The 24,874-nt window shown below is 40.8% G+C and overlaps 4 protein-coding genes across 5 annotated transcripts in view; 2 read left to right on the forward strand and 2 right to left on the reverse strand.

Moving 5' to 3' along the window:
- LOC145446406 (calcium-activated chloride channel regulator 1-like) overlaps positions 1 to 6,462 on the forward strand; it is a 29,865-nt gene extending 23,403 nt beyond the window's left edge. Inside the window, exons 13-19 of the mRNA XM_080324693.1 lie at positions 26 to 119; positions 203 to 305; positions 381 to 514; positions 1,509 to 1,695; positions 1,806 to 1,921; positions 1,981 to 2,043; positions 6,220 to 6,462. Coding sequence (XP_080180819.1) covers positions 26 to 119; positions 203 to 305; positions 381 to 514; positions 1,509 to 1,695; positions 1,806 to 1,921; positions 1,981 to 2,043; positions 6,220 to 6,314 — 792 coding nt within the window. The 3' untranslated portion in view covers positions 6,315 to 6,462. The remainder of the gene's footprint in view (positions 1 to 25; positions 120 to 202; positions 306 to 380; positions 515 to 1,508; positions 1,696 to 1,805; positions 1,922 to 1,980; positions 2,044 to 6,219) is intronic.
- A 1,338-nt stretch (positions 6,463 to 7,800) lies between these two features.
- On the forward strand, positions 7,801 to 12,047 carry LOC145446418 (stomatin-like protein stl-1). The gene is made up of 8 exons (XM_080324705.1): positions 7,801 to 8,165; positions 8,255 to 8,354; positions 9,626 to 9,757; positions 11,097 to 11,227; positions 11,294 to 11,474; positions 11,533 to 11,612; positions 11,682 to 11,810; positions 11,878 to 12,047. Exons 1-8 carry the CDS (start codon positions 7,962 to 7,964, stop codon positions 11,974 to 11,976), a joined length of 1,056 nt encoding a protein of 351 aa, XP_080180831.1. The 5' UTR covers positions 7,801 to 7,961; the 3' UTR covers positions 11,977 to 12,047.
- Positions 11,812 to 24,874, reverse strand: part of LOC145446416 (argininosuccinate lyase-like) — a 130,889-nt gene continuing 117,826 nt past the window's right edge. Inside the window, exons 2-11 of one of the 2 annotated variants that reach the window (XM_080324703.1) lie at positions 18,876 to 18,969; positions 18,603 to 18,786; positions 18,058 to 18,212; positions 17,799 to 17,953; positions 17,309 to 17,523; positions 16,483 to 16,682; positions 15,661 to 15,774; positions 15,492 to 15,602; positions 15,322 to 15,428; positions 11,812 to 12,413 (exon numbers count right to left, since the gene is read on the reverse strand). In XM_080324703.1, the coding sequence (XP_080180829.1) occupies positions 12,251 to 12,413; positions 15,322 to 15,428; positions 15,492 to 15,602; positions 15,661 to 15,774; positions 16,483 to 16,682; positions 17,309 to 17,523; positions 17,799 to 17,953; positions 18,058 to 18,212; positions 18,603 to 18,786; positions 18,876 to 18,965 (1,494 nt within the window). In that variant the 5' untranslated portion in view covers positions 18,966 to 18,969 and the 3' untranslated portion in view covers positions 11,812 to 12,250. Of the gene's footprint in view, positions 12,414 to 15,321; positions 15,429 to 15,491; positions 15,603 to 15,660; positions 15,775 to 16,482; positions 16,683 to 17,308; positions 17,524 to 17,798; positions 17,954 to 18,057; positions 18,213 to 18,602; positions 18,787 to 18,875; positions 19,032 to 24,874 lie in introns of those variants that run through there. The other variant, XM_080324702.1, reaches the window with a different exon arrangement.
- LOC145446417 (E3 ubiquitin-protein ligase arih1-like) lies at positions 18,972 to 23,056 on the reverse strand. The gene has a single exon (XM_080324704.1). The coding sequence runs from the start codon at positions 21,695 to 21,697 to the stop codon at positions 20,159 to 20,161; it is 1,539 nt and encodes a 512-aa protein (XP_080180830.1). The 5' UTR covers positions 21,698 to 23,056; the 3' UTR covers positions 18,972 to 20,158.

Genomic DNA, 24,874 nt, shown 5'->3' on the forward strand with positions numbered 1-24,874 from the left:
TATGAGCATATACTTCCCTCTCCAGGTTACGGTGACTGGCGTGGATGGAAAAACAACTAGTGCGTATGACGCCGTGGGTTCCAAAGCGGCCCTTAAACCTGGTTCCTTCGACTCAAACGGTATAGTAAACATTGGCTACCGAGAGCAGTAATCACCACGGCAAAATGACTAAATTGCATTTCACTCTTGTATTCCGCTATAGGCAATCTCAATTTGAACACGCGGAACACTCCTGTCTCCCCTCCACAACAAGTAACTGGGATCTTTTCACGTTACACCTCAGCTGGAGGATTTAGCTTTTCCGGGTGTGTTGGAATTTCAACTGAAATCTATTGCCATCATAAAGCCGTATGTGTAACAATAATCCGCCTGGCATACAGTACTGCGCTCTCTGACACTTTCCCGCCCAGTCAAATTTTGGATTTGACTGCTATCCAGGAAGATACAAGGATCGAGAACTCGGGAATAAGAATTCGATTCACGGCGCCGGGCGATGACTTTGACGCCGAGACAGGTATTCATTTATGAGATGCTCAAATGAAATGGAATGTACGGTATGGATGGAAGATGTGGGTATGATGTTGTTAGCGTTTTCATGGCAGTAAAATCACCGTATGTTTTGAACACGGCGCGTCAACAGACTTCAACTAAGCAGTCTATTGTACCGCGCGTGCGTAGCGAGCTAACACTATCAGGGGTGTCGATAATATTAAAATCACTGCTCGAAATATTTGTCACATACAGTGACAATGTGAGTACAAGGACTCATTTGGTATTCATCGTCATATTTTCTCGGTCAGGCCGCTGGAAAGCTACGAAAAGTATGTATTTCCACCTGTGTACCACCCCTGATATACGGGTGTGAATATACACCCATGACACACGAAACCAGAACCTGCCTCGGACTTATACCATGGTGTAAATCGAGTAGAAAATTTTAATCCAAATTATTAAATTAATTACGTAGGAATGTCTGCACGTAGGCTCGTATAGGATTCATGGTTGCGTCACAATACCAATAAACTCCATTACAGTGCAACATTCGAGGCTAATTTTGGGGGGTTCCAGGACCGCACGAGCAGAATAAAATTTATATTTCCGCAACCAGTACTGCGGTAGCTTTCGATTGATACCCGTTTTATCAAATTTAATGCTATAGGCAAGCCGGTCAAATATTTCCGTCAAACTGCCTTCGACCAAATGGAAATTGTGACGTAGACCAATTTCACTGAGCCGTGAGATTTGCTTGTGTCCACACCATATAGGACACTATGTTGTAACGAAGAAATTCAGCGGTGCAAACGATGCTCGATCGTTTGCGCGAATAACAATGGCATTGCAACAATCCGCCGAGTTGAGTTGAAGCTGTACCTTTACGTACAGTGTAGGCTACGTACACACTCTTCATGTGTTCATTTAGTTATGTTTCAATTTCTTGATACTAATAGCGGTCATAATATTGATACCCAATTGCGTTGTATTTGTCTCATTTTCATATCGCATCTCAGCTTCATATTATGAGATCCGGTACACATACGGAGACATATTCGACCTGACAGCTAATTTCTCCGACCATCGAAATGTCGAGGATAGCAATATCCTTGCGGGATGCCTTCGAAGTCCAAAAGAGGCCGGGAGCGACGAATCTTTCCTTTTTCAGTTATCGAACCTACCGTCGAATACGGCCGAACAAGCGTAAGTGTATTTGATATATCGATTTGTCCTGGCGTAACTTAACAGATCTGGCTTTTTGGTGATAGTCGTGTGACTTGGAGGTTGGAAATATTTCTTTCTTTTATAATCAGGGTTGGCATCGCTGTAAGAGCTGTTGATGATGTTGGTAACGAGGCCATAACGTCAAACGTCGTCTCGGTCAAATACTTCATCGATCCTCTTACGTACGAGGGTCCGCAAACACTGGGTAACGCTGCAACGTCTTTGGAAAATGTTCCCAAGGCTCAATATGATATCGAATTTCAGATAGAGAGAATACAACGGCGTTCGTACTGATGATCGTCTTTGCTTGCAGTACAGCGGGATTGCGTAAGTTGTCTATAGCAGTTGTTCTCAACCTTTTTGGCCTTACGTACCTGTAAAACTTCAAAACGTATGTTGCGGACCTGTGAACCTTTAAAAATCAAATTAACCGTAACTTCCAGGACAACAGATTTATGCAACCTCAAATGTAATATTGGAAACTTCATTGAACGCTGTTTCTATTGAAGTCTGTGTAATGCGAAGCTCGCGAAGTCCTGTTAAAGACCACTAACTTGATTGTGATTGTTTGATACGTCATCATTTGACAGAAATGCTACTTTGCTGTTTGCTATAGCCTCTATTACACTGCCAAGTGCTGATTAACTTGGCGTTACCATAAGTCCTCCTTAAAGAGTATTTGTCCTCTTTTTGACTTATTTGACAGTGTCCTCGGAGGACGCCCAAATGTCCTCTTTTTAGAGAATTTTGGTTAAATATATGGTAAAATCGACTGAGATGCAGTATATCAGCACTGAAGTAGCGCTCCGGTGGCTATTTCAGGAGCTGAGCTGGGAAGTTGGCCTTTTTTTAGTCAACCGTCCACGAAGTGGGAAAAATTTACCATTTTTTCAGGATTTTCTTCCGGTTTTGCAAGTCTGTAAATTTTGAAAAAGCGTCCTTTTTTCAGATTTCCAAAATATGGTAACCCAAGCTTAACTGCACTGGCGGGATTGAACCAAGTTGGTTTAAAAGTGTTCGTAGCTTTCACATATTACTTGTCAGAAACGAGTTGTAGGTAACGTTTAAACAGTTTCGTACTACACTCGTACCATTTTGACGTATAGGCCTAAAGTAGACCATGAACTCTCTATTACGAGTTACGACACCATGCTTAAGAACACGTTTCAAACTTCTAAACCAGAGACGGGCAACATAAGACCCGCGACGTGATTTTGAGCTGGCCGCTACCACCCGCTGACAGTTTCCGGTCGTGCATGATAATGTGGCCCGCAGCCACAGTCTGCCGCAACCCCTCACTACTTGCATACTACGTCAGATTTTAGTGACTGTTAGGTTATTCTTTAGAGTGCGTGTGTGCACTGTGAATAGCGTGCGAGAATGAATCTTACCCGCACAAGTTCGTCAACACGAGAAGGCTTGTATTACCAGAATTCCTATACTTAAGTGTTGGAGGTTTATCTAGGCTCCTCCTCGCCATCTTATCCGCGTAAGCGTTGTGGGCCTAGTGGGCCGTGCTATACAAGTCGGCATCTACGGAATATCGGTCTGGTGTAAATGACCACTGTAGTCGGCAAACACCATGAATACCACAAACAAATCAACATTTACGCATGAACTCATCCCTAATGAGTTGATATCTTGGTAGATATGAAAATATACAAACCTCTTGTGCGTAATACATTTTACAAGAGTCGGTACATTTTACCATACTGTCCGTGATGGGATTTCAAGCGGCCCGCAGACGGTTTTTGGTCTTAGGCCTACATATGTTAGTAGCTATGGCCCGCGGTCACAGTCTGCCGCGATTCTTCACTACTTACTTACTTTATCAAATTATAGCGACAGTAGTTTAGTCTTTCTTTTTTTCGAACACAAATAATAGTGATTGTTAATTATTCTTCATTTTTTTTGTGTGCTCTGTTTACCGCCAGAGTTCAAATAACCTGTTCGCAACTTTGATCGGCCACAGATGTCTGGTTGACTTCAACAGCTATTGAAGTAGGCCTACATTACGTTAATAAATTCATTGAATACTGTTTTGGTCTATATGCTTCGAACTACGATAAGTAAGAATAATCCTATAAGTGAATAAATAGCCTACGCGTTGAATGCATCGATTTAGGAATCCGGCCCGCCAAGTAGGCCTATACTTCATTTTCCCATAACCGCCCGACTGCAGAACTTGCCCCTTGCCCGCCCCTGTTCTAAACCAATTTGAAATTTGATGTTGTATTTTTATGATTGGTGGACAAGTGTCCAGCTCCCTGCATATTATAATTGAGATATTAAAGTCTAATATATTTGGCGGACCGGCAGGAAACTTGCCAAGGACCAGTACCGGTTCTCAACCTTTTTGGACATGCGCCCCCCTTGAGGATGGTCGAAAATATTGCGCCCCCCTTGACCCCCCCCCCTACACTTTTCGTCATGTCTAAAAGAGCACATCATCTAATACAGAGGTAGGCAACCTTTTTGCTAATCACGGCCCATTTCGATTACTTATGTAGCCCAAGGCCACATTCCAGGACATAGCCGTAATGAACTAACTGCACGCGAAATACCTAATCTGTTCATATCCATTGCCGGTGAATTCCGGAGTCCAGACTATTATACTTTTAACAAAAGCCTTTTGTACGTACCGAAATCGTGAGTCGCAATGTTATGAATAGATGCTGGGAGTGTTTATTGTCGCGCCGAGCGCGAAAATTTTTCAGATTCACGAATGAATTCCGTAATTTATAGTAGCAGTATCACATATTATTATCAAATATTTATCCTCTTTTAGCCCTTGTGATCAGATACACCGGTAGGGTTCATTGAGGGAGTGCTTTTGAAAATTTAGGGCAAGTTATAAATGATAATGCATCTTCGCGTGGGCCAAATGTTATTAGTCACTTGGTTGTATGCTGTTATTTCTTGACCCCCGATCAGGATTGTCGATTGTATCGGTAGAAGAAATATATTAAAATCGTCCAAATGTACCATAAACAAATTTCTTTCGCGAGGAGCACACGATTCCGGGTCAGAGTGAGAAGGTCGCTACTATATTAAAATCGAAAATCAAGTTATGTTGAATTGCGCGGAGTGTGAAGAAAATTTCAAGATTAATTAAAATATCTCAAAAATTCGGGAGTGAATTCGTAATTTCAATTTGCATGTCTACGGATGCCAACACATACAAATTGAATTAGGTGTCGACGGTCGCACAAATTCCCATCTACAGCAACAGGTTGCCCTTCCCTGATCTAATAGTATAGATATGGTATGTCTTACGCCCAGTTTGAATTCGCATTCCAGTTGTTGAGTCTTTAACATTTCTGACAAATTTCCCCAAACTTGTGGGAATTGCTCAAAATTTTCAAAGAATATCAAAAATTTGCTCAAATGAAGTTGAAATCAGCCTATACTCCGTTGAGCGCGACTGCTGGAGTTGGAATTTGGCGAGATTTCTTGAATACGAAATAAGTTTCATCTTTAACAATCGCCTTCTCAGAATGATTGTGAAGCACATTCTTAGTCAGAATTCATACAGACGTGATCAATTTCTCGCGCTCCCCCCTGAGAGCTTCCCGCGCCCCCCAGGTTGAGAACCCCTGCTATAGAGAGTTCAAAATTATGTACGCCATTTCAAAAGCAAGTGTCAAAATCGCCAGTGTCATACCGGCGAGATATGTTGTTCAGTAGGTTCTTTAGGGATGGATTCAGACCCTCACTGTTTTGACTGTTGCTAAAACGAACGACTCGTTGTCTTGACACTCACAATTTCACTACCTTGCTATTATTTGTCATTTGCAGTTTTGAAACTCGATATATTGAAATCTTCGCTACTATGACACTCGCTATCATAATCATAATATGTGTTTTTTTTATCATTGCCAACCCCTGAAGACACACAGTATACATCGATGACGTTGTTGTCTTGTTGAGCCAATAGCAGACGATACAGTTATAATTAGGACCTTGGTAGCTTTCACGCCTTATTTAACGTCCGCTTTGAAATTAATATAACTTTGAAATTAACCGTCTTGGCGAAACACACACCTGGGCCTAGGCGATATAAAGAGGCGGCATGTAGTTGTAGGTAGACCAACAATCCAACATTGTACATGTAGGCTACAGTAGGCCTACACTGAATGAAAAGTATAAGAAGATATAGTATAAAAGAACAAGCGAAAACATTAGGGGGCATGTGATGGAAGGCGAGATCGATAAGTCATATCGTGGTCCATAGTAAAATACAGGTATAGCCAATTCCACATTTTATAACTAGGCACTTCTATCTATATTCTATATAGGCCTACATTGGGGTGGCCCCGGGTTAGTTAGTGCTCAGTAGGCAATATAGCTTGATCGTGGGTAGTAGGCCTAGCTCCTGATTTGTATGGGTGAGCTGTATTATTAAATGCGGTGGCACTATCGAATTTGATATCTTTTCACGCCTGGTCCTCCGTATACCCTATTTTTCTAAAACAATATAATGATTCATAACTTGTTTTGCAGTCGTATGGGTTGGTATTTTGCTTTCTACCCTTCGCAAGACGAATAAGCGTCAGCAGAAGACACAGCCAGGATCCGAAACAGTGAAAGTTGCTTGATGTTACCACATCACCACCGCCTCTTCAAGTGTAGTGACAATGTTCCTCACATATTTTTGCTATCAATATTATATATATAATGTAATTATTATTGCAATCGAATAGAAGTTATACGTATTTATCTTTACGTTTGCTTTTTACTAATGCACACTCGGGTTCTGTTTAATACTAGCAGGGTCAGCACAGGCCAGACCGTATTTGGTCGTTCCGACATTCTCCTATACATTGTACACTGCACAGTACATACATTCATCGTGTTGTGTCTTGTGCATCGCGCCGTACATTGTGTGTCTTAAGTTGGCCGGATGAAAAGTGCAAAACGGCTGACCAATGACCATGACATGCTCGACGACTGTCGGGTAGCCGGCGAGATAGGCCTACTATTCCACACTTCAGGTCCGAAGCGATGATCTTTTTTGTCAACCATATGATAGTTGGACGACGTGGACAAGCGTGTGTCGTACTTATGCACTTTTGATACCGAGGTAAAGAAGTCAGAAGTGTTCGGGGAAGTGGCCGCAGTGGAACTGATACATAAACTTTGCACCAAATTTTTTGAGCAGTGATTTGTTGGACACTCATCCTGGTCCCTTTGGGACCCTGGCTATAATAAGGAGGACCTGATGTTGTAATTTTTGTAGCGGCTTCAGTGCAGTTTTACTGGCAGCCCCCCAATAGATGATGCCATATTGTAACTTCGATAGCAAAAATGATTCAAAGAGTATCAGGAGGACCCAGACTGGCATGTAGTCTTTAAGGCTGTAGTACAGACCACAGTTTCGTGATAATTGTTTTTCCTGCGACTGAATGTGACTCTTCCAGGACATGTTCGAGTCTAGTAAAACCCCAAGGTATTTCGAATTTTCCGAGTTGGAAATAGGTTGACCACCGATGGTAACGGTTAATTTTTTGTTTTCGGAGTTTAAGGCCAATAACTGGGATTTCGCGGCGTTGACGCAGATATTATTGCGGGCAGTCCACTCATGCACTTTGTGCATTTGGTCACTGGTCACGGCACCCAACTTAGCCTTAGAGGATGAGCAAGAGAGGAGGTATCATCAGCGAACAGTGTGGTATTCAATGAGGAGGACTCAGAGAAAGGACTCAGCGCTGATTTACTGTATCTCAGTCGAATTTGGCCCTATATTTGAGCAAAATTCTAAAAAAGAGGACATTTGGGCGTCCTTCGAGGACACTTTCAAAAAAGTCAAAACAAGAAGCCAAAAGGGGACGTATGGTAAGTTTGGTCCGGTCATGGTCATGGATTTCGTTGAAAGTCAGAATTTAGAAGAATTTATTTATTAGAGCATATATTTTGCACGATTCGTGGTACCAGGTGGATTATTTGGACATTTGAAATACCAGCCGGAGCTCGATGGAGCATTTCAGGAGCATCTCATCTCCGGTCACAAGTCACTGAGTTTTGAGCTACCAAGTTGTTGCGCCACCGCGCGACTGAATTTCTAAGCATGAACTGTTGTTGGTGAATGTCAATAAGCTATATAAGTGGACTGTGGGATGAGTGAGTGAGGATTCTGCGGGTTTTATCTGTTGGAGATTGTTGTAACTAGTCTGACCAGGTTTATCACTTCTGCTTTACGTTCATTAGCTTACTGGACTATCAGTTTTAGGATATTTACATCAGAAATGTCCTTGTGGAATACAAACAGAAGACTACTTACTCATTATGGAAGGAGGATATTGCATTCCCGGCAGGTTATCCCTTTAACAACGAGCTTCCAAGCTATGAATTACTCGAGGTTACCAACCAACACAGTTCTCCTGTTTGTCCCACAGCAAGAGGCATGGGTGATCGAGAGGATGGGTAAATTTCTGAAGATTCTTGAGCCTGTGAGTATATCTTGTGACCGTATACTGTGTGTATATCAGTAGTGAAAACAAATTATACTGGCTGACTAAGCTGACCTACTACTCCTCAGGGTCTGAATATCCTGATCCCCATACTGGATCGTGTCAAGTATGTGCAAGTTTTGAAAGAGCAAGCCATCAAGATTCCTGAGCAGAGCGCAGTAACAAAAGGTGACTGAATCAGTATGTCCTATATTTAGTGCCATATAAATGTGATGGACTGAAGCAGGTTGAAACATTACCAGCTAATTGACGATGTATGACTGCGTTTATTTTGATCATTCATCCAGACCAGTGCCTTCAACCTGTGGCTGTGGGATGGTACGCACTTGTGCGAATGAAAAAAAATTGCAGTACGAATGACGAAGATGGTGCGAATGAATATCTGGATAAAAATCATAGGAAATATTCGGGCAATGTCTCCCTAACTTTTGTGGTTTAAAATATGTGTAGCGGAGCGGTGAACCTTGGAAATTCCAAATTAAACCTAAATTTCATTGCGACAAATGTACGCATATCAAATGTAATATACTGGGAGCTTGATTTACTGCCGTCTCTTTGATATTAGATATCATGCGTCACTTTGGCATATGGTTTCATAGCCCCAACACTAACCCTAATCGGCTAACCCCACCCTACCCCCGAAATCAACACGTATATATATATACTAACCCCAAACCTAACCCAATCCTTAATCTAACTAGACCATGCCCGACCATAACCCCAAATTTTACCCACTAGCTCAAGTGTCGCATGCTCCATGGTGCGAATGAAATTTATTCTCCAAAAAAGTGCAAATGAAGCTCAAAAAGGTGGAAAAGCACTGGTCCAGGCTAGTAAAGAATCGTTACGATGTCCAGTGTCCAAAAATCCATAATGTAACCCGAATCTCAACCAGTTTAACCAGTTCGTAGCAGAACTATGCCATTGAATTAATCTCACTCTATAATGCCACATTGGAAATCTGAGCGACGACTAAAGCTTGACACCCATAATCTTGGTTTACAGTTTACCACAACATATTATGATGGAAAATCTTCCCTGTACCGGTATCCGAGAATTGCTGCTGTCATGCACAATATCAATTGTTGACAACATGTAATCTTGAATATCAAATACTTACCTACTTGACATTTTCCCTGATCCATTCATTGGATGTACTGTCCGTTTATTCATGTATTACGTTTTTTACAAATTGATTGCGGGTGATAAATATCGACCTACAATCCACCAAATGAACTTGATCCGTACCGGTATTGTACAATGGTGTATGACCCAAAGAATATGTGCTAGATTTTAGTTTACTAAGTGTAGTCATAATTGCAAGAATTCCGTTTGAATTCTGAGATAAGTCGTTATGAAATTAACTAATGTGTTATTTTACATTTGTTATTCCTAGCTGCTGGTTGGGTGACTGCATTTATCATGTCTTCTGTTTTCAGATAATGTCGGATTGCACATTGATGGGGTTTTGTATGTGAAAGTTGTGGATCCATACAAGTCAAGCTACGGAGTTGAAGATCCAGAGTATGCAGTAACTCAACTAGCACAAACCACAATGAGATCAGAAATAGGTAAGTTCAATATAGAACTTGTAGTCTTGGGCAGCAAATTATGTCCACTTCGTAATATTTCGTTGAGAAATGAAAACTGAATATTTGCTGTCAAGGTCAATTTGCCTGGCATTATCGTTCCAAGTCCGCAGCACTTTCAATGGGTTAAGCAGCACAAAGCCACACGCAACTTTGTGCTTGTGCACCAGAATGGGATGCATAATGTGCATTTTAAAATATGTTGCATGCAATGTTCCCTTTAAGATGTGCATGTGCGCAGTGCTGACAAGGTCTCTGCGCACAGGAAATCCAAGATGCGCACAAAAAATCCGAAGTGATGACCTTTTTTTAGTCGTTACGCACTGTTGTCCAAGGGTCTGCGCAGAGAGTTGGTGAGTCTGCGCAGATGCGTCAAAAAAATTGGAGGGAACATTGGTTGCATGCCTTCACATAAGTGTTCATATTTTCCAACAGCCATTATATACACAGGAAGCACTGTTGTATTTATAAGATGTTTCTAGTGTTGTGTGTGAAGCTAGTTACTTCGTTACACATGAACGCTTCACAAATGATTTTATGCTGCACTGCAAATGAACACACAAATGATTTTATGCTGCACTGCAAATGACCAGAGGTGATAAAAACAGTCAGCGTTGCTACTCAAGTAAGTAAAAGTAATGCTGTAAATTTTTACACAGCTACAAGTGGAAGTTTCACTACTGTCAAACTACTTTGAGTGAAAGTAGAAAATTAGAAGTCTCAAACTTACTCAAGTTGGTAGTTTTACACAGACGATTTGATTGGCGATTTGCAAACTTTCGGCAATTAATCTGCGGGAGCCACTACCGAAATTTCAACATATATCTGCGCGAAGAACGCAAAATGACTATAGACGCTACGAATAGGTACCGAATATCGTTGAAAATGTATTCCCATGTCACTGCTATGGTTCTTTCACACGGCTCCTATGACGATTTCACACGTAAAAGTGACGATAACCACTTCCTACTTTTAAAAATACAAAGCAGTTTTGCCTAAAATACGGTTCAGGCAGAAGTAGTCTAAACACGTAACCACTCGAGCAAGTAGTAAAAGTGTGCTAAATCTACTTGAGTAGGCCTACATCAAAAAAGTAAAAGTACTTATTTACTGACTGTAAATAACTGGTTATTAGCACTTTTTAAACCCCGTGAAATTCAACCGTCGACACGTTGGCTTTGGCGTGTGCCTTTTGAATATCTGACGTCATGTCGAGCTGATAAAGCGCGATTTCCGTGTGTTTCAAACGCGGATTGGAGTGCGCTCGCTCAACCCCTCTCAGACATGTTGAAGTAACATGTCATTACAATTATGTCAACAGGCAAGTTGACTTTGGACGGGATATTCCGCGAAAGAGAACTCCTCAACACAAACATCGTGATGGCCATCAACAACGCCTCGCAAGACGCGTGGGGCATTCAGTGCCTGCGTTACGAAATAAGAGACATACAGGCGAGTGCTTCTCCAAGAGAATAGCAACGAGGCACCCGTTCAAATTGGCGCCATTTTTGAACGCAGGTCCCCACGAGAGTGCAGGAAGCTATGCAAATGCAAGTGGAAGCGGAAAGGAAGAAGAGGGCCGCAGTTTTGGAGTCAGAGGGTAAAAAAGAGGCCAACATCAATGTAGCCGAAGGCATGCGGCAGGCTCAAATTCTGTCTTCGGAAGCCTTCAAAATCGAACAAATCAACAGGGCGGAGGGTAAGTGCGTCCAACGATTATTATTCAACGAATTACTAATTGACGCTACTTTGTGCAGGCGAAGCCAAAGCTATTATCGCCAAGGCCGAGGCTAGGGCTCGATCAATACTCGCTATAGCGGAGGCTCTGTCGCAGGAGGTAAGTTTGCCTTCGTGCTTGTGTATTGTAATTTGATAAAATTGAGCTGTCCTCTTGTCCTTCGCTCAGCACGGCTCAAATGCTGCCTCACTGTCTGTTGCCGAGCAATATGTAGTCGCGTTTGAAAAACTGGCTAAGGAAGGCAACACTATACTACTACCAGCCAACACTGGTGACGTGTCAAGTATGGCAGCACAGGTAAGCGACGGAAATATATTATAGAACAATAGGCATGTACATTTATACCGTTCTTTTACTCTCACAGGCACTTTCGATATATAAAAGTATGTACCGCGAGCCGGGCAAGGTAGATGCGAATACGTCGGACGAAAATAATGTAGATAATAAAGATAACATATCTTGATCATGTTGGCCATGCAATTTCATTGCGTTTTTGATATAATGAAAGAAAAGGATCGCGTTTGCTGAAAAGATCTCCTGCTGAGTACTATATTATATTGTGGGTCACGGTGATGCGATAATCAATTGCATATCTATCTGATGTGAACTATTTGGTTGTCATGGAACTGTCTCACACGTATTCTAATCTACCGGAATGTGTTTGACCACATGAAGGGTTACCGTCACAGCTAAAAATTTAGGCACAATGCCAAAACGATGGCTGCAGCAGCTTATGATCAGGCAGAGAGTTTCTCGTACAGCGGGAGCTTCTTGATCTCCAGATTGATCTGCTTTACTTGATCAGCGACCCTGGCGCGGCTTGTACCGCCTGGGGCCTGGTACTGTTCCACGCTGTTCTCGAAATCCCAAATAGCAGCCGTATCTTCGTCAAAGTTTGGGCTGACAAAAGAAAACAATTTGCGTTGAGCCCATAAGAAAGGTATGAGGATTACGATGTGGTTGTCACATCTGCTTATTAAGCAAAATTTATCACGTTGACTTGTAAGTTGCTATGAATTTCATAGTTAAAGACTTGGAGACTCTAGGCCAGTGTAAATTTCTACTCGAAGAAGTAGATTTGGTCAAGGGGTCACCTGCAGAGTGCATCAACAACGCTCAACACACTGATAGAGTCCCGACACTACAAAGTCATACAAACATATTGCCTAACTAATTTCTAATTAGTAGTTTTACCCAAAAATTCAAGCAGTGTAATCCAAAAACATAACCACTTGAGCAATCTAATTGAGTGCGCTCCAAATACATTGAAGTGTTGTGTTACAGGGGACTCGAGTCGCAATTTTTCATGGACTTGAGCCATTTTCTTAAAAATGTAAAATGACTCGACACATTCTACTTCCACTTATTAGAGTTATGAATCCGAGGACTTCGATATGATCCAAGAGTTACACAGAAGTGAGTTTAACCTGACTTAACTCGATACTGAACAGTAAACGCTATTATTTGGACTCGAGTCTTAACACTATGACTTGGACATGACCGTGAATTGAAAATGACTCGAGTCAAAACTATATAAGTTAAATTGACTTGTCACAACCCTATCATGTTACTGATCACCTGTGATCTGCAGTGCGTAAGGTTGACAACACAGACTTGAAAGATTGAGAAACAGTATGCAACTACCATATGATCGGGATGGAATACAAGCAATTTCTTCTAAATGAATACTAGTCAGTCTTCAGGATTACCGGACCACGACCTAACATATCGATCTCTGCTTTTTACATTCTCTGCTTTACTTTTCATTCAGTGTGCATGCCTCTTCTCTACTTCGCCTAGGCCAAAGTGGGTAGGCCTATCTGATTTCAAAGACTACTCCAAGTCGTTTCGAAACCTTCCTATAAATTCATTGTATTGGAGTTTGGTGGTGTTTTGAAATAATGAAAATATTGAAAACTGATACCAATGCAAAGCTAACATCGAGACGCACTGACCATTAGGGTTATGACTAATAAAAAAATTTTTTTGCCTGTAGCAGGAATAAATGAACATTTTGGTATAAATTAATAAAATTATAATCATTTTGTTCAAATCGACAAAAATGTCCCGCACAAATAAACTTCAATTTTCGACACTGGTCCAAATATAGAAAAAATTTAAAATTCAAAGATTTTCTTTGCTACAAATTTAATCTTGAAATATATGTCCTTTTGCACTTGTGAAGTTCATTCATCAATTTGACTTCCCTTTCTGTTATTATGTTAGTGCCAGGGACATCTACGACGGACATATCCGACTTCCAATGGGGTTTTAAGGCACTTTACCACTGCAGACCGCAAAGATAGCAGCATATAATCTTTGGTATATTCGAGAGCCCGACCAATATTGGATTTTTGGGTCGATACTGATAAAACCGATATCTCACACCTTGACCGATAACCCCAATACATTCAGTCAATATTCAAAAGAAGTTGGATGTAATCATATTTACATAAGCACATTTTCAAAGCTTCAGGGCATTTATTTGAACATCTTTACAGCCATTGTTATACTTGAACATGAAATAAACTAGGACACCTGTAAAGTGTAACCTATATGAAATATATCAATATTCTCAGTGTAGCGGTCAAAGATTATAGTTTTCTGACTTCCTACCACCATGATGTGACGTCACACGCAAATTGCCGACAAGTTTTCAGCTCCAATGGCCGATACCGATAATTCTTTCAAAGTGTGATATCGTCTCGATATTATCGACGAACCGATAATCGGTTGGGCTCTAGTATATTCCATCTTTAGACATCTGGTTAGAATACCAGTCTTCCTGACACGCATTTGCGAAGAATAAGCATGATATCTCCAGAGTTATTCTCCATCTGGGGATTTGGAAGTACGCAATCATGGCCCCCTTGAGCACCATCTCGCATTGCGTAGAGATGGAAGTATATGCCATTTGATTAGTGGTAATCTATACTATTTTCTTTAAAAGAGCGGCATGCTCTGCACAGGTCATAGATAAACTTAAAATCATCTCTCCATCCTCGGTTTACTAATATTTTCATCTGAAATTCTTGCTTGGTGGATTGCAGCAAGTTTTTGTAGTGTTTTACCACATCATCTCCAAATTTATAGCTGAGAGTTGGATTTGTTGAAGACGTTGGATTGAAAAACTCTATTATATGCTTTAAGAATCGATAATATGATGTTGGCAGACAATATATTGTGGTTTATGAAAAACCTTGCTCATCATTGCATTTTGCAGTTTCGAAACAACGCCATTATGCCGTCCAGTATCAACAGATGCTACGGTGTCACATAGGCCTATGATATATGAGATTTTCAAATTTTCCTATACATCATATTCTTCTTATCGGTTTTCTAGACCGCTGAAAATATCTAAAGTTGTTCTACTTTCGCCTTTTCAAACACCCAGTTTGATTTGTGTCAGACAAATTGAAATTATACGATATATACGGTCTACATCTAAAATTGGAATTAATAATTATTTATTAATTATTCAATTTTGACTGTAAACAAGAACACGATAGGAATAATTCAATCTGGGCGATAAAATTTTACCAAAATACTACCGTATTTTAAATCTTCGCAATTGGAATTGGGTCAGTTAAATTCAAATCAGTCGATATATAAATTATATAGTCTGTATCTACGAAAGAAAGCCTATCCCCTTCATACAGTGAAAACTGGAAAATTTTTGTGCGGGAGGTTTTTGTTTAAACAGTCTTAACTTTTGTGAATTTTGAAATCAGGACACAAAAGTTCATCATTTGTGACTACAGGACACACAAAATTTTGAAATTTTTTTTCTAGTCGTAAATCTACTGACCATATCTTCTGAAGTGCAGATAACGGAAGTTCGTTCAATGCGCAGCCCCTGTCTTCGGCAGCCTTCACTACTTGACCAGAGATGCCGTGCGCGGTCCGGAACGCAACCTGCAGTTTTCAAAAGCAATACGTGAAAAGAATGCAAGAATATTCGGCAATGTCATCACTTACGCCTTTTCGAACCAAGTAATACGCTACGTCGGTCGCGAGCATATCCATACTGAGAGCCTCGCGCATTTTCACGGGGTCGATTTGCAGCGTTGACACGATGCCGCAGGCAATCTTTGGATGCCAGATATGTCACTGATATATCGCAATTCCTTTTTTTTCATAAGCTTACCTGTAATAGATCTTCCACTGAGTCGCACACGTCGAAAAGTACGATTTTATCCTCTTGTAGATCTTTGTTGTAGGTACTTGGAAGTCCCTTCATTGTCATCATAAATCCCATGCACTGTTGAGAGGAAAACCCATCATTAACAAGTGATGAACTGTGCTAAAGGCTTGCTAGTGGCCTACGTACTGTGCTCAATTCAGTTTAGTTAACCAGCTTAGCATCCAATGGGATTACTTGGGAGGGTGGTTTCTGTTCAAGTTTAGGACAATCGCTTTTAAGACCTTGTTAAATTAGGAGACGGTCAGTAATGAAGTACTTCTACTTTTCATAGATACCAAAATACTATATTCTGAACAGCTTCTAAGAGGCAAATTTGCATCGCTGTCATAAGTTAAATTGTCCAGATAACCTTGGATCACGTTAAGTGAATGTTTTTGAAAAGAACCACCATCTGTAGAGTCCTTAATCTTTTTGAGTTAGTCACAAAGATGTATCTTGCAATTTCGCATAAAGCCATCTGCGATGAACAGCTCGAGGCCCTCGATCAAATCCACTTTTTCAAACTACTTACTTCAGTGCTATTCAGCCCCTTCATTTTTTACGTCCACTTGAAGGAGGACAGGTACTGTAAATTGATACTGCTATTTATAATTGAGTAGAAATTTCTTGTACTTCTTTTTGAGTAGCATTGAAGCGCTACTTTTGTTATGATAATAGTAACGTCAAGAAAGTGAAAGGGTAAACGTACAAGCACCAAAACCAATGAATTGTTTCAATAAGCATGAACCAACAGACTTTCAGGCGTTCAATCGCAGCGACACTTACCCTGCCTGTGATCGTGCCGGCTTTTCCACGTATGAGTTCTAATCCGTCCGAATTTCTTTTTTGCGGCATCAAACTACTTCCCGTGCTGTAGCGATCGGAAATTCGAACATAGCCAAACTCGCGCGTCGAGTACAATATCAAGTCCTCGGCAAATCGACTTAATGTAGATGACAGCTGTGCACACCAAAACAGAGTATCACCTGGAAATATAAATGCAGTGTTTAAGAAGTCAAGATTTGTTGCAGAACTGATCAGAGTATTGATAATACTCACGTGCAGTTAAGATTTTACTCAAGTGCAAATTCAAGGGGAGCGTGAGCAGAATCTACAGAATGAATACTTGTCTGCACAAGAGGCTACTTTCACCTCTACTTGGCTTTTTTATTGGCTAAAAATAACCCTTCGAGAATCGAGAAAAGCAGAAACAGATTAGGGATAAGTTTACCTAGTCTAAATCGTCGTAAGAACAGCGTAAAACAGCCGCATTATCACAGCAACTGAATATATTTTTTGGATTGCACGTATTTATAGTGTTCATAGTATCATTGTCCAATTCAAATAGATTTGACATGTCTTGGAAATCCCTATTTCTACTTGTAATTTACAGCAGTACGTCTACGCCTACTTGAGTGTAAACACTGACTACTTTGACCATTTCTGCAAGCGACCCACGAAGGCACAGCTTTCAAGTCATACTCAGTGATTTTAATTCAAATAAAGTGAAGCCATTTCCCACTCGGTCAAGTAGCACAGTACCAATATAAGGAACTCAGACTTGCTCTAGTTGAAGAATGGTTACAAAAGATATCAACAACGCTCCACTCACTGATAAAGTCCCGACTGCCAGTCGCGTCCAGACTGTTTATACTGACAGAACCGAAATTCAACTCTTTGCACAGAAAAGCACGGTCGATATTGAAGGGATTTCCAGCTAACGCACCACTGCCTAACGGCAGCACGTTGACTTTGTGATGGAGACTCTGAATGTCCGTCAAGCTCCTGAGCAAAGCGCTGGCGTAGCTCAGAAGCCAATGACTCCATCTGGAAAATAATATTCACGGTCAGTAAAGAAGTACTTCTCTTTTTCTGAGGACTCATGTAGGGTGTGCCTACTTACTCGAGTGGATATGCTTCCACTTTTATTCATTGGTTTCTACAGCTAAACTACATACTGTTATACACTTTGAATGCTGTGAAGTAAACGGTAGTTTCTGGGTAAGTTTAGGATGCTTGAGTAGCAATGCCATTCTGACTACCAAGTCAGGGTAAGTAAGATGGCATGCTACCGATTAAAGGTCAAGCACATTTGTTGTCACCTGATAGGCTGAGCACGTTGTAAATGAGTGTACCCCGGCATCAGTATATTGATTTCCGTTTCTGCTCGTCCCGTAATGGCCGTGATAAATCGTGTAATTAAATTGAAGAGCGTGACCAGTTCTTTTCTCAGCCACATCCTGACATCTGTCACCACCTACCAAGAGATTGAGCAAGCACTATAGCATGACGAGCCTCTTTTTACATTTCGATGGCCGGAAAAGCTCAGATCTAAGCATGCTGACGTTGTACATGACTTACCTGATCATTTCTACTTCTGCCAGTATGAAGTTTTCCTCCAATCTCTGATCCGATGATTTCACTCAACCTCCGTTCATTTGCCGTGTGGATATCTTCGTCGGTATTCAAGATTTTGAATTTGTTCTTCTCCCACTCTTGATACACCTTATCTAAACCTGCATGATCAATTTACTTGAATAACTCATCCAAATGAAATACATAACAATATTCAACTGCTGGACAGAAAGAGGCCCTGCGTTAACAGGCTGAACCATCCATATTATATTTTTTAAATTGAATCGATATGTGGCACCTACAGTCATGACTCATGACAATATCAACTCATGAAAGCGATACAAAGATATCCCGAAACTACTTTCTACTATGCAAAACAAAAAGTTTATTTGTGTAAACATTATAAGTAGTCGAAACATAACCACTCAAGTAGTGTGCAAGTATGCAAAACCTACTTGAGAGCAGAACTACTTTGTTACTGATCGCCTCCGTTAATAGGTAGGTCCTAATGTGTCCCATGATTATGAAGCAGCGTCAAATGGGCAACTCACCCACAAGGATTGATGTCGCCTCATCTTTAGTGATAAGAGACGCCTTCCATAGCGCTGCAGCATATGCTTTGCTGCCCGTTATATCTTCTCTCCACATTCTCTTATCAAATCCTATCGAAGCGTTGAATTTTTCCATTACAGGATCAGTGTCCGTGCTAAATCGTCCTCCCCATAGTTTACCACCCTATAGCAAGGAATAAAGAACCAATCTACAACTGCAAAGCTACCAAGAGACTATAAACGCATCTCCAATAATACCACGCTTCTTCTCACCTCAGATGAGCTTTCATATTTGCCGGATTTCATACCTATTGATCGGGACATCCTCGGTGCTTTCAGTTTTCTTAAATTCCTTATTATCATTACTCGTCTGCCAAAAAATACACGTACTGAATAGACATATACACGCATAAATCGGACATATGGCATGATTTGAAAGAAGAATGCTCCCTAGGAGTGAATTTCATCAAGCCATTATTATATACCAGACAGCGTTTGGGTCAAAGTTACTTATGCATTAGTCGCAAAAAGCAGAACTGCCCGACTGGACTAAATTTGTAGTGATCCCGACGCAGCCGGTAAAGAGGATCCCATCGAATCACCCAAAGGTTGCGCTATGCACATACATTGGATTTTGGATGTACTGTCAATGTCTATCAACAATGATAACTTTGTGCGTAACGATAGGTCCCGCAATTCCTGTTGACTATGGGGAAGCAAACCTTTGTCATCTCACCAGGAAGATTTGGGAGCTGCCAGACACGCCAAGAATCCAAATATCCGATTTATTTTTGTAGCATATATCAATATAGTTCATAGCACGACTAAAAATATTATCGATTGCCCACGACAAGGGTCAGTCATGAAGGTGTATAAAACACAAATTTTATTACAAAGAAACGTAGATCATACAACGAACACCAATGTCATGCAAGCTGAGAGTTGTGTTTTAGAAATATGCAAAGGTATGACACAAGTCAACAAGTGATATATTAGGAAGCATGACAGTTAATGGTTATCTAAAACATTGTGTGTACGAATACCATATTACCAGCGAATCCTGTTGTAAATTTACAACTTGGACAAGATTACAAACATAACAAAAGATCAGTGACAAGAACAGTAACAATCACTAAAAAAAGAGCGACAGCATGCTCGACACCAGATTGAAATTGATACACTCAATAGAGCACACATATGCAAATCAATTACATTATCCTTGTATAGGTCTACTATTATTACTTTAAATCAGTGAAGTAGTAGAACAAAAACAAAAGAAAATAACTGTAGCATTAATCAGACCATCGCCCGGAGTCTTGTGCGTACGACTACAAATAATACCGGTAAACATTAACCGAAACGGTTATCACACCCGATGATTATATTCGAAGCTCACTCTGACAAAGAACTGATTTAGAAACAAAAGCGTACGTAACGTCAGAAATTTGTATTGAATACATAAAGTTTGAGATGAGCACAGTGTGCAGACATAATATTGAAAACATGCACGGTCACGTCCCCATGAAAAATTCGATGAACTCCCGCCGGTTACCCGTTCACTTTATGTCATTGAACTCCCACAATTCGTTATCATATCCCTCGTGAATATGCTGCAGCAAAAGCTGCCGCCGGCTGTCGCAGTATCTCCACTTGTCCTGCACCTTCTGTTTAATATCCCTCATCGCGTCGGTGGTGATATCGCGTTCAAGATACGCACACAACTCCTCCGTCGCCTTCTCTAAATCCGCTTGATTGCTTTCAAAAATTATCGATTGATTATTCTTATCGAGGAAGAAAGCGAATACGTAGGAATACATCAACATCTGCCGGCACTGACACAAGATATCGACTGCCCTTTTGAGAAACTGCACTTCGATCCATGACATCCCGAATTTCTGCATTTCTTCCATTTTTTGCTTCACCTGCGTGTAGAGCTTGTGATCGAAACGGAGATTCTGCATGTGATTCATGTAACGGTTGCAGTAGAATAGATAACGCTGTAAAGCTTGCCTGGATTTCTCTTGTGAATCACGAGCCTTTTTCGCGTCATCCGCTTTAAACCTGTTACACTGATACCAGGACGACCCGTGCGGTTCCCATGGACCCAAACAAACCCAACAAAACTCATGCTTACAGCTGCTACTCCTGCATACCATGTGGTTGCAGCCACCATCCTTTTCTATAGTTGCTCTGCATAGGGGACATTCCTTTGTGTTGGCTGCGATCCAATTGAATGTTTCGCTATCATCGTCGCATTTTTTCTTCCATCGCTTTAGATAAGCGCAAAGCACAGGGTCGTGCCATGATTCGCCGCATTTGAAGCAAAACTCTTTCTCGCAGGTACACTTTACGGGACGCGTATCGACAAAGTTTACTTTGATAACGTTCAAACAATTGGGCGCCGGACACCATCTTAACAACGGATTGCATTCGACGAACGTGTTCGATATCAAATGTTGGTATTTTTGACGAATTCGGTTATTATCAATCAATGACATCACCATTTCATCAGAAACTAAGATCTCACAGCCGTACGTAGGACAGCTGATGGTTTGTGACATGCCTTGATCCATAATTTTTGTGCGCAGGTATTCCGCCCAGCAGTCTTTACAGAAGTAATGCTGACAACCGAGCCCTGTCAAAAAACTTACGCTGTACGGAATGCAACAAATTTCACAATCGTACTCTGTGTGACGACTCCCCGTGTGTAATTTCTTCTTTATAACCTGCGGATCCACTACGTGGGCGTCCTTGAAAAATTTTTCCCGATTCCCATCAGATTCATAATATTTCTCCAACAAACGTTCCTTGTCCCATTTGTAGTGGGCGAGTAATATACGCAACGTCGTAGAGTCCAAGGTAATAATATCTGAAATGTCTCTCACGGAAACTTTCATGAGATTAACAACACCTTCGGGAGTTAAGGTCTCGAACGCGAACCCATCATGCTCATTGCCTCCTCCGGCAGTGAATGGTACCGAGCTGCTATTATGCGTGCCGAGACTCGGATCATTTTCAAGGCCTTCTACTTCATCAGAATCGACCCATTCTTCTTCCTCTCCACTATCAGATTCATATTCGAAGTCATCATCCATTTTACGATCAAAGTTTAATTTACAATAAAAACTAGATACCTGTCCCAGAATAATGGCATCAATGTTCTATAAAAAACATCATTTAGAAGATGTTCTACACAAATTTGTTTGTGCAGAGATGGGTCACGGGTCTTTCTGAGGTATGCCTATTATTTCAGTAAACAAATTTACAGTGCAATTTCTGCACGACTTAGGCTGATAAAAATCACCATACGATAGACAACATATTTAATTATTCTAGAAAATGAACTGAATGTACGCCACCGTGTTGTAAAATATTAATGATTGGCTGTTGGCTCCACAGGCATAACCGGGTCCGGGTGTATGTAGTAACAGGACCACTTATTAATTACCTCACTCCAAGGAACTATAGCATAGCAGTTCTATTTTGAACTATCTATACTATGACTTAAATATTCCAAGGTATAATAATGGCACAAGCAACCATAGCCCACTGATCAATCAGAAACGACTGACTGTGTACTTCCTCGAATTTACGAAAAGCCATTCTCAAGGGACAAGAAATGGTTAAACCATTCTCAGGGATGGCCGGTTAGCAATGGATTTTACATTTTGAAATGCACTGTAGCAGATAGGAATGTTTGATTGTAACATAGTAGGTGCTCGGGGTAGAATCAAGGTACAATCAATTGGTGTGAGATGTGGATTTTCCTCGAGTGACAAATTATGAGACATGACAAGACTAGAAGTAGAACCTTGAACCTCTCCTTATAAATTCTGTCATAGCCTATATACCCGCTAAGCTCAAGCTATGTCAACTATAAACTCTATAACGACAATATGGTATTGGCATTTTTGTTGACTGCTGTTAATCCTAAATCAATTTATAGCATTCATGGTGGGCTCAAAAAACTTTTCGTCGGCCTGTTATTGTTAGCCCACCGCCCGAACGCCGAGCCCATGCTATGCTACGGGCTATACACACCATGGATCGTGGATGGATAGTATCGGTATCCGGATACCTATACCTGAACAAATACTATATAGCTAACGGTCATGGCGATGAGTGCTAATACATAAATATCAGTGTTGGATAGATTCAAGTCGCCAAGTTACGACTGCGTCAAAACCTTCGATAATTTTCCATGCTCCTCTTCATATCTGCTATATCAATCTTACGTTGTGTGTACCGTGGCAAAAGAGCTCGAACGGATATCCAATTCCATTGTTTATGAGGGTCAGTAACGATACAATGACAGACTATCAATTAGATTTGTTACACACAAATGTAACTATCTACCAGTATCACTGTATCAGAGCGGCCTGGTTTGGGTGCGCCAACGCCAAATCAATCTTCGGTGCAAGGGAATGGACAACTGCAGTCGAAGGACGACGTCAAAATGTCCACTGATTGACATGACCATTGATACCCGTACGACGAGTCGGACGGCAGTGTATTCATTTAATTATGGTTTGAACGAATTGAAATAACCGTATATCGTTACACGTATAATATTCTGAAACATATCATTTATTGTTACGTATAACATATATCAACTATTATTATCGTTTGAGGTTGTTCATGTATATGACTATAGATAACTAACCTTATGTTGTGGCTGCTTCTCTCATGCCAGCTATCTCCACGTTCTGTGTAGTTACTCAAATTCATTATATGACGAGCGTCATTTAGTTTACGTTAGGCCGGAGTAAGTGCCGACTTTAACAATGCAACAATTCTCCACTCAAGCTGCAGAAGACTTGATGATCCCTCAGTCTCTTCACCAAAACCTGGTTATGCAGTACATTTTCCTATCTCTTTCAATTTTTGATCCACATCGAAAATATAAATCTCCCTCCCGAAACTAACGCCATAACGGAATTCCCGTCCCCACATCCAGCGTATATAATCTCACTCTGGACCAGTGGTTCTCAACATTTTTGGCTTCGCGGACCCCTTTTAACCGTCACGGAGCCTCGCGGACCCCCTAAAGTTTTAGTTCAATTTTGCCGCTATTATGGAGCAACCTTCATCTGTTTTGTGCAAATATGAACTGTAGGCTTGTGATAAACAGCAAAATAATGATTTTTCTTGAAAATAACATCATACTTCTTATGTAGAAATTGGTAGACTTTTATTATTTCAAAGCTAATTTTGCTGCTGTACTTCATGAAGTACGTGGTCGTGTCATGAAAATCCGCGTCTTCGTTTTGATATGAACGAGGAATGCCGAAAACCATTTCCGCAAAGATAGATAGAGGCTAATGCAATATTAACGCATAACGCTTCCGACGATACTTTTGGCGTGATCGCAACATTTATGGCAACAAAATGAAGAAACATCTATGTTATGAACATATCACGTCTAGCATCTAGCGCAGGGACGGGCAACATACGGACCACCACGGGCCGGATTCGGCCCCCGACGGCATTTTGATCGGCCCGCAGAGAGTTTCTACCGTCAAAGTGAAATCCTAATTTTAAAGTATGGACAAATTTTATGCGCCAAAGAATGGATCCAAGTTTTCCAACCTGAGAAAGACTGTCATGAAACGACTTGTTCTGTTCGGGTTTAAATATATATTTACGAGCAAACATTTTCGACCATGAACAATTGAACATTAACAAGACGAGGCTGCATACCAATATAACTGGTGATATGAATTTCAGGGTTGGGGCGTAATGCTTTGATAGCAACGAAACACTCCTTGTTCATCAAAAAATCAGCCTTGACGATAGGGCATCCGCAGTAAGAATGCGCCAAATCTGATAGCCGAGCTTTAAGAGCAGGTATATCATTGTCAGATTTATGACGAGTGTAAGCCGGAAATATTCGGGTTCATTTCAATATGAATATACTATTCAATTGTATAGTGAAGTTCATCTGTACCTCCAAGGAGCTGCTCAAATAGTGGTTATGTATATCACAGGATAAAGTGGATTTCGTGGCGAGGTTTCAATCCCTGCATTGGGACAAATTAGGGAAATACTTCGGAAATATATATTTCAAACGACTGTTCACTAATTTGATGAGACTGACAACTTCAAATCGAGGTTTAGCAGACATTACGAAGTCACCCTGATTGACGTTACTATCTCCATATTTTAATTTTTTCCACAAACATCAACAAACCATCTCTAAGCAGCAATATGTTTGTATCAGCAAACTTTCTCAAATCAAAAAATTAAATAACAATTACGTTATCAACCATTTT

Source organism: Botryllus schlosseri, chromosome 9 (genome assembly GCF_051294905.1).
Source record: "Botryllus schlosseri isolate E-star chromosome 9, Bs_hap1, whole genome shotgun sequence".
Taxonomy (NCBI): domain Eukaryota; kingdom Metazoa; phylum Chordata; class Ascidiacea; order Stolidobranchia; family Styelidae; genus Botryllus; species Botryllus schlosseri.